The sequence below is a fragment of the Cariama cristata genome, unplaced genomic scaffold (assembly GCF_000690535.1).
Source record: "Cariama cristata isolate BGI_N322 unplaced genomic scaffold, ASM69053v1 scaffold22226, whole genome shotgun sequence".
NCBI lineage: Eukaryota > Metazoa > Chordata > Aves > Cariamiformes > Cariamidae > Cariama > Cariama cristata.
In genome coordinates this window covers 1-16139 of record NW_009621863.1, presented here as the reverse complement: position 1 = coordinate 16139, position 16139 = coordinate 1, and the positions used below count along the sequence as shown (strand labels likewise).

Genomic DNA, 16139 nt, shown 5'->3' with positions numbered 1-16139 from the left:
GTAGGGAAAAAGAAACAGAGAGGGAGAAATGAGAAGGAGTTAGAGAAATAAAATCAAACCCTGGACCTCTACCTCAGCTGACCCATTGGAAGACTTGTGACCGTTAAATCATCACAAGAGCCTAGTTATAAAATCCAACCAGGATTGAATAAGAATCCATTAACATAAATAAAGCAATATGGTCCAGAAAAGCACTGAAACAAAACTATTATCAAACTATTATTACATAAATTGAGCTATGTATAATAAACTCATTATTTATGCTGCTATATTAGTTTCAGCATATAAACATGTTTTCATAGTTACACACTCACAACTACAAATAATCAAATGACCCTAACACCAGGTTTTGTGGGCAGTTCAAATTTCTGTCATGCGCTTTGGTACTTTTTTAGGCTCTCCCAAATTCAGTAGCCTGTAAATATGCAAGTCTGGGACCATGAACAGGAATGTGCCGCACATATTTTTTAATATCTCCTTTGGGCAGTCCAACACAGTTTTCCTCATTTTTAGTGCAGAATAGTCCATTGCTGAAGGTCAAATGAAGTCCATTGTGTCCTACCACTTGTACATAGGCTTATTTGTCAACAAAGGTCATGTGAAATGTGGGATCAGTGAAAAGACAGATAGGAACCTAACAACTGAAATATTCATCTAACTTTCATTATTTCATATTATTTTATTTTCAACCCCATCATTATTTGACAGGACAAGTTGTTTTTTTAATATTCATATAGCTCTTAGAACACTTGAAGAGTTATTCCCTTAAATCTTCCAAAAATAACATCTTCAGGGACAACCCAAGTATGGGAGATTTCAGCCCAGATAAGAAGTGTTCTGAAAACTTACCAAATATATAAACAGAGAATATATAATGAAGATCCAACATGCATATGATTGATACCCTCCATGAATGAGCTATTTAAAGCTTATTTTTGTGCACTTAGCCCCCACAAACCGGACCGCAGAATCCAGACTGTAGTTCCTGCTGCCGTGGTGACTTTGGAGTTCGACTCTACCAAGGGCCCCCAGGACCTCCTGGGCCCCCTGGGATGCCAGGTAAAGATGAACTTGAATTCATTTTTTGATCAGTCTAATTACAGGCTATAAATTACAGGCTATTCTATAAAATACCAGAGAATGGCCCAAACATCAGTATTTGGGAACAGATTCAGGAACAAGTTTTTCTACAATTTCTGGGGACACAGAGATTTTCAATTAGAGTCTAGAGTATTTTCCAGTGAAAACCCATGTGTTATTAAAATTCAGCTTTCACAAATTCATACTGAAAGTAATCTTACTACATGTCCAGGGCAAATTGGTCTCTGTTCATAAAGGAACATGACACTTCCAGTAAAGTTGGAAGAACTTGTTCCCTAGAGTTGATTATTGTGATCACCTTTGAATAATCAGCTATGCTATTGTGTACTGTATTCAGGAGCTTTTTTTCATCCAGCATACTGCTAGACAATATTTTAGAGACACACAGGCTTCTATTCTCTCAAAAATGTCTTGTCATCCATAACAAAAAGTATCTTTTTTTTTCCCATGAAAAATGCACACAGAAGCACCAGATACACAAGAAAAAGGTATACTTCGATCTGATAATTGGTATGGAAAAAGAAGAGCCTACAGAAGGGAAAAACATAATTGCATGTTGGTGTAAGTTTGTTACAGCAGCTACCTTCAGGAATTTGAAAATCACTGTTCCTAAAGCAGATGTATAATGTAAATGAAGATGTCACTGACTGACAGATTTGTCTCATCTTCAAAAGCTTACATCTTCTGTCATCACAATTAAAATACAATTTCACGATTCTTCTGTCTCACAAATGTACTGACAGTAACAGCCATGACAGATAACCATACACAAAAAAATTAATGTAGTGATTTTTGGTAGAAACAGTTTACAGTAACAGTTAAACCTGATAGTTATGAAGTGAAATCTGAGTGAATGAAGTGTTTCAAGAACTTCAGTTGGCAAAATATTGAAGTAAATTGCTACTGTGACGTATTTTGGGTGTTAGGCAAAATAAGGTTATAGGCATATTTGGTATTAGACTGCTGTGAGCTATTCATGCATGAATCCTTTATAAAAATGACATTGACTATTATAGAAGTAAGAGAAATCTAATGGTGAGGTCCCTTGTGCAGAAATATTGCATTATATGTTAATAAAATGTTGGCTTCTTAGAAGCAAGATACAATGTCGTGTTAGACCCACACTTTCAAGGCTGCAGTGGACATACTGGGACATAGCCCAGTCCCAGCTTTGCCCCTTCCTGATGCGAGGATGTATCTCAGTCACACTTTCTTGTCACCACAGGATGCCACAAACACATGGCTGACAGCAACCTTCTGCAGCCTGGGATGTCTCTGTATCCTTCATCTGTTGCATTTCATATTGCTGTGCCCATAAGGGGAACGACAACAGCCGCTTTTCTCTTGACTGAATCAAAAGCCACTTGCAGACTTCTGTTCTGAACTGGTAGAGAAGTAGTTCTGGTTTTAAGTGAAGGATCATGCTTGTTATTTTTAAGAATTACTGATTTCTCTATCCAAACAGAAATTTGCCTAATTTCTTCCACCATTTAGTTTCCTTGCTTGAAGGAATTTTTTTTTCTCAATACAAAAATTTTAAGGAATCACGTCATCATTAGATTTGATCTCAAACAACACCATTCTTCTTGCAAATTCATAACCACAGTGACTAAACAGAGAGCAAGCAGAGTGGCAAAGAATCTAATTTCAGTTCAGGTAGAATTAGGACAATGATGACACTAATTAATCCCCATAGTAATTAACTGGAAGGTCAGGCTTTTGCTTCTGGTAGGCATAGTAATCGCTCAGTGATTCTAGCCAACTTTAAAGTTTTGTCAGTCTCATAGACATTTGCTCAGTAATTTGCTCAGTAAACATCAGGAAGTAAGTAATACTGCAGATGCAGGAATATGTTTTTACGACAACTCTTTTACAAAAAACCATCTCAGAAAAGCTTCATTACAAAAATTTTGTCTTTAAATCTGGGAATATGCAATCAGTCAACCCCTTCAAGCTAACCAGCACCCCGAGAATGCACACTCTCCCATTTTTGGCACAGATGGGTCATTTAGCTGGTTTAAGGTTACAGCCATTCCTCATTTGTGTAGATATGTTTTAAAGATAGCAAAATGTTATTTAAAATTATACTATCCTATCCTAATTAACTTAAATTGTCAGGAAATAAGTTTTTACACAAAAGGAAAGGCAAGAGTGCTTATGCAGGCCATCTGGTATGTGCCAATAGGCAGTGGCTTTCGCTTTCCTTGAAACTCACGTCTGCTGAGGTCTTGTCCTTGCACATCTCCCCAACAATGCAATGACTTGTGACATTGGCAGTTTTTATAGCAACACCAAGATAGCATGAGGGTTAACTCTTAAACATCAGTCTACATCCTTCTGGAAACTCGCTCATCAAAAGCTTCACCTTCAGCTTAACCACACCACTGTTTCTTATCCATTGTAGCTCAATCTGGGGTTTATGGTACTGAAAAATCCATCTGTTGGAAACTGGTGGAAAAGGACCCTGTCACAGTTATCTATTAAAATACATGAAATTATTTAAGTTAAACAGAAAGCTCTGTTTCCTTTAGGAAATCATGGAAACAATGGAAATAATGGAGCAACTGGCCAGGAAGGAGCCAAAGGTGAGAAAGGAGACAAAGGAGATATGGGACCGAGGGGAGAACGTGGCCATCATGGACCTAAAGGAGAGAAGGGTTACCCTGGGATTCCCCCAGAGCTACAGGTACACAATCTCTGGCTTGTGTTGTCTGCAGCAGTCCTCAGGTTATGGTTTTCTTCTCTGAAAAACAGCACCTAACTACTGTAAGATACTTAAGAAGCAAATACCCCTATAAATCAATACAGTGAGAGACATATTTAGCCCTTGTTATGACTGACAAATGTGCTCTGGCAGATATTCCTGGAAAAGAAAGACATCAGAGCTGAGTCTTTAGAGTAGGAACCCAGTCGAGAAATGGGTAGAAAGAAACATGTGTGGTTCGCTTTTAGGGCAGAAATCCTGTATCATTAAAGGAGATTAGCGGGGACTATAATTTTTCTGTCAAACTGTATCACATACATAACTGCACTTCCTATGGCATATGAAAAGAGTAAAGGAGTCACTCAGGCCCATGCTTCTCAGGTCAGTCAGGCTTCGTGAGATTCTCAGAAGGATATGTGTTCAGCTCATCAAAGTATGGGGTCAAAACCTCTGAGTGCAGATAGAAGTCTTCTGGTTTTGAAAAATAACCCTTAGTAGCTATCTGTGCTTATATATGTCTAGATACCTTAAATATGTTAAGAAACATGTAGGTTCTGCTTATGAATGAACCACCCAAAAGCTAGGTGGGCATTAAAACCTGGGTTCAAGCCTGAGCTGGTAAGCTCTGCTGAGGGATAGGATATGGTTGGTTGGGCTCAACACTGTGTTGGCATAGTCCCATAGCTTTTGCATTAGAGCTTCTTTATGTCCCAGAAACCTAGCAGATGTCAGAGAACTTATGTGAATGTGGTGTAGTTCTGTTCTTAAGGCAACTGAAAGTAATGGGACTCAGATAACTAAGATGCTTGGTTGCTGCCGCAAAGAGGATTTAAAAGGGTTGCCCACACTGCAGAGTAGCAATATACAACCAGTTCATCTGCAACAGCAGGAAGACTTGACTATCTCTATGATGTAACTCAGCTAAGGTGCTAAAGGCAAGATTTAGATGCATGGCAAGCCTTTGAGATGTATCCCTCCTGGTTTCCAGCTGCCACTGTGGAAGGACCCTCTGTGGGGGAATCCTAAAGCACTTCAGATGGCACTAGGTGCATCTGTGTGGGCAAATGATTGCAGTCAGATTCAGCTCCAGAGAGCCTACACGTGAGGGAAGCGTCTAAGGTCCCATCACATTTACTGAGGATCTAGAAGAGCAACTCAGCTTAATCTGACAGTCACCTCTGCTTTTGGGCAAATGGGACTTCAGACACCACAGAATGTATAGATCTCCAGAAACTATAAGGGAGTTTACATGCTCACTCACATGTACACACTTTAATGGAAGTGTCTTAATCTCATTCATACCCCCAAACCAAGTTCACCACAGAAGGGACAAAATGGGATATAGCAAACTCGCAGAAAAAGAAATCCCACTTTCAACCACTCTGACTATGGGGAAGACTGAAGTTCTAATCTATTTACAGACCTACACCTTTTAACTGAAGGATACTGTTGCCCAATAACATGCAAAGTAACAGCAAAATCAATAGTACAACCAATGTGTACAGTGTGGGAAAATGGTTTTAGATTTCTTGGCATTGTGTATATTTGAATTCTCCAGCCTAGGTTGCATGAAGATGCGTAATTGCACAGAATAAATTTCACAATGAAATAGTTTCCAAAATTACAGGACTTTTGTAATAAAGGAGAATTATTTATGTATTCTTAAAGAATTAACTGGAATTAACATTATACCTGAATATCTTAAAAACATATTTGTTGTAATTACATTCAACATAAATCCTTCTGCAATTTTAAAATGAGCTATCAGCATTTTTTTATTACATCAAGATAGTGGTAGTAATTTAATCAAAAACTGAATAATGAAATAGGATGAATAACAAAAGCTAATATTCCAATACCTATTTTCAAGTAAAATTCCATTACTCTTTTTAACAGATGTGTTTAAAAATTCTTTACACAGTACAGCATACGATTTCTTGTTAATATCACGCTTAAGAATTTTAGACTGGGGGCAGGTAGAAGAGAAATAACTTTTGAATACAATACTGTTTTAAGTACAGGATTATTTTGAAAGACTTGGTGTGTCCGTGTTGATCTGCTACTTCAAAATGAGACCTAGGGAGAAAGGACATCTTTTTCAACTCTTCTGATCAGCCCAAGAAAAGCAGCTTGGGGTCAAAGAGAATATGAAATGGAATCTAGACAAAAAGCCACAAATTCCATCAAGCTGCCATTGCAGCTGCTTTCCTTTAACACACGATGAACTTTGATATGATTCTGGCTGAGAAGCAAGATGTTAACAATTTGCCATCATAGAAAATGCATCCATGCAGGGATAAGGAAAATCAGTCCAAGCTTTCAGCTCACATCTGGAGCTCCTCAAATTTCTGAGCAGATGGCTAATGATTTCCATTGTTGGATCCAGACTTGCATTTGATTTTGCCTGGTTTTTTTTGTTGTTTTTTTTTTTTTTTCCCATTTGGATCTGAAATCAAAAGAAGTTTGGGGTGGTATTTTTTTAATACCAATATAGCTGGAATCACATGAAAAATGTCATTTTTGTGAGGGGCTATAACAATGGTAATTGAACACTCCTCATCTAAGAAGTTAAGAGAGAGATAAAATGCCAAGTCACTATGTGACCTTCTGGCATCCAGGTGCAGCAATTCTGCCTGTACCTCACTGTACTGACAGTCAGATGGGGAGATCACAGACTCACAGAAGAGATAGCCCCCTTCCCTGACCATAGAAGTTGGCAGGGTCATTCCCTGGTATCTTGCTGAGGGTAATTTGAATTGTCCAATGTGGGAGGTTTTGCACCACTTCCTATGAAACTTTTCCCATGGCCAATACATCTCACTGCAAGAAGTGCAACATTAAGTTGATGCAGAGTTTTCACTTTCTTAGTTTCCTCTTTTGGTCTCCTCAACCCTGTTGTGACTGAGGGTACAGGGCAACTTGTAAGAGAGAAAAATCATTGAATGTTGAGTCCCAGCAACTGCACTTCCAGACAACCTCTAATAAAAACGCTTAATGTATCTCTATGTTAGCAAGAAACCCTGATGTGTATGGATTTTACTCAGTATTATTTATTTCACACATTCAGTTAAACACAATATCCAACCTGAATGCATTGAGGGATATATAAAAAATTATTAAATCACTTTTGTCGGAAACATCATCTGTTTCAATACCAGTTTTCTGTTGCATCATTCTAGAAAGACTTAAAAGTAAATAAAATCCCAAACAAAGGTCCTGACCTGCAAACACTTGCCCATACACTTACTTTTACATCCATGAATAGTCCAATTGAATGTAAGAAGCCTAGTCCTCTTCCAGTTTCATTCAACGGGAGTTTTGTTACTGCAGTTTAATGGCCTTGGAGCAGGCCCTAGAAGAACATCTCTGTCAGGAAAATAAAGAGACCACAAACACAGGAAAAAATGTAGCTGATTCCTCTAGATATGTGCATTTCATGAACAACTGCCTGAATAAGAACCACATTTTTGCAGGTCGCATTCATGGCTTCCATGGCTACTCACTTCAGCAACCAGAACAGCGGGATCATCTTCAGTAGTGTTGAAACCAACGTTGGGAATTTTTTTGATGTCATGACTGGGAGATTTGGTGCTCCAGTGAATGGTGAGTGTTTGCAAAACAAAATAATGCAAAATAAAAAACTTCCAGGAGCTATAGGGAGCCACACAGCCAATAATGATGAGAAATTAGTTAACTGCCTTTGCACAAGGTACTGATGAGACATTCTCTGCATAGCTCTTGTTACCTACTTTCAAGAAAAATCAAATTAGAAACTGAGCAAGCCAAGAGAGGGCTTGCCAGCCTGTGAGACTGGTGGTGGCAGGAAGCCAGGAGGAAGAGGCATGACCAGAGCTGGGGAGGGAGCAGGACCATCACCATCTGCTTTGAGATCTTTAGCCCTTCAGCCACTGTGATGAGACAACCATAGCCTTGATGTTGCAGCAGCAGCAGATTCACAGTTGCCTGTTCCACCTCCTGCCTCCAGTCAGTCTCTCCATCCCCACCTTCCCTCATGCCAGTTCAGCTGTGAGCTGGCCTGCAACAGATCTGTGGATGGAAATGAGGCATTACAGTTTTCCTTGAGTTATTTTTCTGCTGCACCAATCCCCCACCTTATGCAGTTGTGGCGCAGAAGAACAATAGGAGATGGGGGAGGCTGGGTCATAACCAAAAACATGTCTAAGCAAAGCCTGAAACCAACTTCCTTGACTTTGCCTTTCTCACCCTGCCATTCATTTACTCACTGCTATGGGAAATGATATTAAATTAAATAAAAGTCAGGCCCTCCAAGCTTGCTGTAGCACATCTTACTGACAATTAGCGGTATGTGTCCTCACAGCTGCTGCCTTTTGAGGTTAATGTTTATGTGGATGTCAAGAAACTTTGACCTGGAATGATTTAATGACTTTGATGTAAACTCCAAGCTCTCATTGCAAGGTCAATGCTACAGACTTACTGTTCAGGAAACAGGAGCTTGTCTTCTCACCTGGGAGAGTCTTGTAGAGCTCATGACACATAAAACGGTTGCACTGACAACATGGTTGGCAACTTTCAGACAGAAAGAACTAAAAAGAAAAAGGGTAATGATAAGGGTGTGTTGTGCAAGAAGAGAAAGTGTTGGCCACATCTGCATTGTTCAGGATGCGGTATGGCCAGGTGAGCAGAGTGGGTGCTGCTAAAACCACTTGTGCCCTGCCTCACCTGTGTAACATGCTGGCTGTCCGACAGCCTCTGAGGCTGAGCCCTGGCTGGCCTGGAGGTTGCTCTTTTGGGAGAGGGCAGGAGGAAGAAGGTAAGGAAAAAAAGGTGAGAGAGAGGTCACTAGACTCAGCCTCTGGGAAATTTCCCTTTCAGTGAGAAGGAAGGGGTGAGCAGTCCTGCCATGTTCAAATACAGTCATTTCTCTGGGACAGGATGTGGCTGAACCCCTGCCATATGCAGAATAAAAATGAACCAGATTTTGTCACAATGTAAGCAGAAGCAAAATACCCACTGACAACTGGAAGGTAATTTTGGCCTCAGCTGTTACGTTTTCTAAGCAAGAAGCACAAGTCTGTAGCATGACTACCTCTCTCTATGAAGCGAACACATTGTATTTGGTAATATTTTCAGGGGTGTATTTCTTCACCTTCAATATGATGAAACATGAAGATGTGGAGGAAGTGTACGTGTATCTGATGCATAATGGTAATACAGTTTTCAGCTTATATAGGTAAGTGAAGGCCTATGCCATTCTAATGCAAAACACATGTTTGCACAGATGTGATAACTTGCTCACATTTCAAGAAATATGAAATTGTTCATTTTTTGAAGAAATCCTGTTGGGTAAAGTAACCGACAAAGAAAAACTATTGTATTTCGCCCTCCTCAACTTGCAAATTTGCATCATGCCTGCCACAGATCCTGGACCTAAAATTAGGCCTTGATCACAAGTTCCTCAAAGTTCAGGGGAAACAAATTAGCACTGCAAGTTAGGGTTGGAGTCCAGTGGTAACATGCTGTCATTCTGCTAAAACATAACTTATCCTCATTTTGCCTGTCAGAAAAAGGGCATAATGAAGTGTTCAGCAACTAGTTACAGTCTTGTTAAAGATTAGGGGAGAGCAATTTACTTTAACGATGGAAAGCATTTAAACTGCAGTGGTAAGGATGCGTAAGAAGCAAAGCTCCTCCATTTACTGGCTTTGTTATCACTAGCACACATTGAATAAAATTTTTCTGAACTATTTATGTTAGCTGGAGGATCATCAAGAATAAGATCTGCTTCTAGCTTACCAACTTCTACAAGGAACAGGTCAAGAAGCTTGTAGCCAGATGGATATCTGAAGAAATATGTGTTTAAAAAAATATTATTTCTTTAATATCAACCAGGGATCTGATGCCAAAACCAAGCTTCTCTCCTGAGCCTGAATAAACAGACACAAAAGCTTAGATTGATCACCCTGAATTTCAGTCACTCAGATCATAGCACATTCATTTAGGCTGTCAAGGTTTCTTCAACAGCCCCTACCTGAAGAACCACCAAAGTGTGCTTCATTCCCAACACATCTTTCCTGCAAAAGTGCCAAATTATTTTCCCCTGAAGCATTGATGTCAGACAAGGCAACAGGTGGAAGAAAGGGAACCAACACTCATGCAAAGCCAGCAGGTTAGCCCACATCAAAGGTAACTACATTAGAATGAAAGGCCTCAGGATGGCGTAAGCTGCCTGTCTCTGCCCACTGCCTGTGCCAGGAGCACAGGGGCTCAGCTCACATGAGACTCGTGACCTGGAGGCCTTTAAAATTAGCTGGGATGAATCCGAGGGAAAAAAAGCATCACAGGGAATCTGCAGTGTTGTGATGAACGAACAGAGTTTTATTTTAAACAACAGATTTGTTCCTGTGCCCTGGGAAAACATACATAAGCTAAACTTCCAGAATTTCAGTAAAGAATGAAATGATGCAATTAGATAAGGTGCAAAATTTTACTAGGAGAACAAATGCAGAAAGATGCCAAAATTTCCTCATAAAGCTGAAAAAATGTTGGCAAGACTTTCAAGGAAGTTTTTCCTCGCAAAACAATGTGCTTTCTTGGATTCTTTTTTTTAAAAGTTCTTTGCTTGATCATTCTTGAGAAACTAAAAGCTGACTTGTGAAAATATTCGTCCTTAGCTATGAATCAAAAGGGAAAGCAGACACTTCAGGAAACAGTGCAGTCCTAAAACTTGCCAAAGGAGACGAAGTTTGGCTGCGAATGGGAAATGGAGCTCTCCATGGGGATCATCAACGCTTCTCCACCTTTGCTGGGTTTCTTCTTTTTGAAACCAAGTAAAAAAAGAAACCATCCAATAGATGTTTATCTGAGGAAACTTCTTTTTTGGAACTGGTATTATTCTCTGGACAGTGGAATAACATTACAACATTGAAAGATCAAGAAGGCTTGTTTTGATGCAATGTGTTGCTATTTGCGTATCAGAGATGAGCTGAATACATTGGGTAGTTGACACACAGATTCACAGAAGATGCATTGTCATGTGGGTTGTATCTAGTGAATTGTTAAACGTTGCTATTGCTCTCTTGTCCAAAGTGACTGAAAAACAAAGGAAAAGGAGTTTGAGTAATTTAGAGAGCAGTTTGCACAGTAAAGTCAATTTTGTCTGTAAATATACTTTAGTTAAGGATATGTAGGAATTGAACAATTGATTCAAGTTTTTCTGTTCATTTATTCAGTTCTTATTACATGTTCATTTAAGTTTGCATCATGGAAACAGGCCTGAATGAATTATAAGTAGGCTCAGCTGAGACCAGATTTAAAGGAAGAAGTTTTTACTGGACTAGAATGTACTTTACATATAGGAGAGAAAAAAAATGTGAAAATAAAGATGTTAAGGATTCAGGTTTATTGCATTCCTATCTCAAACCTCTGAAGATGTATCTGGTGTAATCTTTCATAGATTTTTAATACATATTTATGCTATCTCTCTCTTTTAAAAAACAGAGTGGTAGTAATTCTTGCCTTAGCAGCAGCTTGAAGCTAAAGTAATTTAGCCTTCAGTGTGCAGGGGATCAGACAGGGGAACTGTAATGTTTCTTCCTAGCCTTCAAGTTGTTTAAACCTGATGTAAGTGAATGCAAAGTGTCAAAGCAGAGGCATATACGCTGGAGAAGTTGGGTTATGCCAACACCACAAGCAGAAACAGACACTTTATGGAGTTTGGAGCTCTTTTAGAAGGGGATACCTTTTAATATTGCACATTTATCTAACAGTGAAGTTATTGACACAGTTTTCCTAGCAGCCTTCCAAGAACCAGTATTTCAGGAAAAGACATTGCAGCCTGGCAAAGCAGCAGGTAACTCAGTTCAATATTTAACTGGTGAAAGCAAACGCTGACTGGCTGAAAAGTTCTGGTCACAGTAAACTGGACCATTCTTCAGCACTAATATTTGCCACTGGCTTTTAAAAATTTGTGTACCTGAAATCCTGTCTTGCTATTTTCTTTTGCTCAGAATCAGCACCAAATATACTGAGACATTACTGAAGTTTGAATGTATGTTCTGGACATTCTGGCTCTCCACACACAAGCTAATGAAATATAAATTACATTTTAACAGACATTACATTTTAACCAGACATTACCTGCCATTAATGTATAACAAGCAGGTGGGGTTAGGAAAACATTTATTTGAAATTCTTTTGTACTGGATACAGATATCAGTAGCACAACAATGAGCAAATTAATCAAAATCTGCCCTATGAATTTGTATGTCCTTGTACACGTTCCTAATGTATGTAAACCACATCTTACAATGAAAAATGCATGTTGATACTTGATGATTACGACTTGTGATTTTTTTAGTTTTATGCATCAACCACTGAAAGTATTAGTTTTAATGAACAGTTCTCCGATGAGTTTTATTGTTTCTTTATGAACTTGGGTCAGGTTTGCACCACATAGGTCTTCAAAACCTGAGACCATATTATTTTAATAAGTATATTAGTAAAATTCTGGCATGCCTTCAGACTAAAGCTCACCCACCAGGTAATCAAATAGTGTTATTCTTTTGGAGTAAGTGCACAAGTTGTATGAGATATACGGCATCATGAACTAATGTTCACAGCAGGAAAAATCTTGAAAAAAGTATTTCTTGTTGTGTTAGGAATGTTTGCTTACTTTGTAAAACATACATTTACCCAATAAAGATTAATAGTCATAAAATTATACTGGTTTGTTTGTATCTATATTTACCAAGGACCTTACCATTTGGAGACTATGGAGATATATTCTGAATATGTGTTTCCTAAGCATTCATTTTGCTACTGACCAGGACAAAGCCAGCACTATATATTTATTTACATGTGTGTATATATATATACACACACAAGTAAAATTTAAATCCCTAAGGTTTCCTTTGGGGACTTAATTTTCCTTTATGGCATGGCCATTTTAATCCATTTTGGTTAGAATAAAGCACTTAGAAACTATGATACATACACTCATTTTAAGCTCCTTTACCTTATCTCTTGTAATGGCCATGATATAGAAGAAAGCCAAGTTTTGCCATTCTCATTTTACGTTGTTTTCACAACTTTTGTGCAATTTGGACTGCTAAGAGCAGAAAGCAACTAAGAATCTCCACAAAAGCTTCTGACAAACAAACATCAGCACGGTCTCAGTTCCAAGGTTAAAGCTAAGTGGTTTTTTACGTCAAGGTTGAAATTTCCTAGTTTTTGTAGGAAATCTTTACAGTCTTTTCAAAGTTATTGCATGCAATCTCTGCTGACTGAGTGTTGTAATGCTTTACAAATAAATTAACTTAAGCATTAATTTCAAACATCCTTCAAAATATAGCAGCTGATGTGAAAATCTGTGTGTGTGTGTTTCTGTTCCTCAAAATTATCAAGTTTTATATTCAGTAAGTCATGTGGAATGTATGTTTTTTTCTCAGAAATGTTTATGAAAATTAGTCATCTTTCCATTGTTGCTGATAATTGAAAGCCTCTTGTTTAGCAGATGCTCAAGAAAAAATGTCTTCTGCCAGCGACTTTTGTCCTCTGTTATAAAATAGGTGGTATCTTGTACTTTATGTTACAAGCGAGAAACCTTCTGGAAACTCAAAAGCTACAATTTGGAGTACACTTAATAGTTTCTTGTCTTTGCTAAGCTGAGTCTTTCTCTCTCCCACTACTTGAGCTTTCAGATTTAACCAAAACTTGGCAAGAGCTGCAAGCCTCTGCCTGCCACCAGAGTTGTGGTTTGCTAGGTGATACCCTGCCTCTGTGGTAGGAGCTGGCATCCTAGCAGGGGAAAACACTGACCCACACAGAGACAAGTTAAGCTCTGCTCTGTGTGAAGCATCAGCCTCCACTCTTGGTTCTCCCTTCCCCCTAAGACCCAGGGACCACTGTCCCTCCCTGTGACATCCTTGCAAGGTAGCAGCTCTCACCTCCAGCTTCGTTAGGAATATTAAGGGCTGCGTTTTGCAAAACAGGGTTGTGTGCCAGCTGAGAGGTGCTGGTTGGACCCCCTTGGCAGAGGTAAAACACAACCTCTGTGAGAGAAAAACATGAACTAGAATTAAACCTAACTGAAGGAAATTTCACAAGTGATATTTAAAGAAAGCAGAAGGCAGCTCAGTTTAATTAGAAATCCTTGAGAAAAAAATCCCTCTGTGGTTTTAGTTTCAGAGGCTGAGTCCATGGCCTGAGGATGACTGAGTTGATTCTGAGGAAGCAATTTAGATTGACAACAGTTTGCAGCCTCAGTCCCACTGAAAACCTTGTAAGCCAAACTGAGGTCTTTATATAAAGTAAGAGTTTTCTAAAGCGAAAATAAGGAACACAGTCTTCACTCAGATCTTTCATCTTCCCCATGAAATTTTGCATTGTTTCCTACATTACGCCCTACTGTTTTCTGAACCATTTTCTAATAAAAAAGTATTTTATTAAAATTGTTTTATTCTCTCACTCACCTCACATTATTAAGATGACGTTTTGTGCTCAGAAACAACAACAAAAAATCACACAAGGACAAAATATGCAGTGAGTCGCTGAGTGGTGTGTGAAAAGACCCACAGTTCTTCATTTTGGTGAATCAGTAGCAAAATGTCTCTATTTTGCAGTTAGTTCTCCTTCAGCAACCAAAGGAAATAAAAACTGACAGTGATTAGTTCAGATTTAAAAATCTGAGGCAACAAAAGGAATTGTGTACAGCAGTGCTGCAAGCTGGGTGTCATACTCCAATACCAATGAACTCTCGAAATTATCTTCATAAATTAAAAGAACTCAATACAATGTGAAATTCTTAGTATGACCAGGTTCCCTCTTACACCAAAGAGCAACAGCTCCTTTAGTCTTTGGGCCAAACCACACAGTCCTAGTGTGAGTTAGAGCATCTGCAGTGTTAATTTTCATTATTCATTTCTGCACATTAATTTTCATTATCAAATAGTTTCCTTGAGGGAATTAAGCAATACAGGAGTAGCAGTAGAGAACAGCCATATTTCCCAAGCCTCATCCCCCTGCTCTCTGATTAAATTGATACTAAAAACCAAAACAGTGCCAGACTCTATTTTCTGGCCCAGAGTTACCATCTGACTATGTTAATGCTAATTAAACTCTCAGCCTCCATAGCAGGGTGTCTGCTTGCAAAACTAACTGTTGGGACTGATCCCTGGCTTGCACTAACTTTCAAGCAGAACTCAAGAAAAGTTGGGGAGATAGCTCCTTGCCACGGGCTAAAGGCATTTGCAGGACATTTCTGCTAATGTAGTTGTGTAACTCATCCATTTTGGTAACGCAACGCTACAATTCAGGAATTCTTGGACATAGTAAGTCTTGTTGCTGTTTAATTCACTGGTGTGTACGTTGTTGCACTGAGTACCTTGCAGGATGAACAAGGACTGGTAAAAGGCACAGGAAGAGACTATACTGGCTTCTTGACTTTGCAATTTCCTCCCAACAGGAGTGACAGGTTAGGTCATTCTCTTCTACCACTGGATTGATTAAATCAGAGCACAGAAGTTGGCATGAAGACGGTAAAGACGACAGTGGGAGAAGCTCAATATTGTGCATCTATATTTGAAATGGGGCAGGGCATCCTCCATGAACACATTCACAGAATAATAAAGCCAATGATATGGTGCAAGGTTTTACTAAACAAAGAGACTTGTGTTAACTGGTGAAAAATTGCACAAATGGAGTTTTATCCTTCTGCTTTTCCAACAACAATCCAGCAGATGGGAGAAATTCCACAAAAAGCAGCATTTTAAAAGAATCACATTGTTACAACTTCAAGAATGGAAATACCCATGTTAAAATCATCTTTGACATCTTAGCTCTTGTTTCCTGTGAATGTGTCTCACAGTATGTTCCTCCCATCATCTAGTCACATGCTACTTCCTGACCTCTTCCAGCAGCAATTATATGGTGCTTGCTGAATAAGGCATGGGCCGTATACTGGAATGTGATACCAAGAGACAAATACAGAACAGTTTTGTTCAGTAACTTCATTCAAATTTATAGCGAATGAAGCGCCATTACTATAGAAAATAGACCATACTAACATGTAAGAAAGAACAGCAGAAATAAATTCACATCAGCAATGTTCATTTTAGCATTTCCTTAGTTTCTAAGAGCTTCACTTTTCAATCTTAGCAATTCTTTGAAAGAAAAACACTCCAAGCCCTCATAGAATCACAGAATCATAATGGTTGGAAGACACCTCAAAGATCATCAAGTCCAACCGTATAACCAGTGCCGCCATGTCCACTAAACTGTGTCTCGAAGTGCCACATTTAAAGGTTTTTTGAACACCTCCAGGGATACTGAGTCCACCACCTCCCTGGGGAGCCCA

General features: G+C 38.9%; 1 protein-coding gene across 2 annotated transcripts in view; it reads left to right on the top strand.

Annotated features, from left to right (window-relative positions):
- C1QTNF3 (C1q and tumor necrosis factor related protein 3) overlaps positions 1–10618 on the top strand; it is a 15089-nt gene extending 4471 nt beyond the window's left edge. For both annotated transcript variants that reach the window (XM_009702147.1, XM_009702146.1), the window contains exons 2-6: positions 948–1059; positions 3633–3787; positions 7279–7408; positions 8918–9017; positions 10459–10618. In XM_009702147.1, coding sequence (XP_009700449.1) covers positions 948–1059; positions 3633–3787; positions 7279–7408; positions 8918–9017; positions 10459–10618 — 657 coding nt within the window. The remainder of the gene's footprint in view (positions 1–947; positions 1060–3632; positions 3788–7278; positions 7409–8917; positions 9018–10458) is intronic.
- Positions 10619–16139: the final 5521 nt, after the last annotated feature.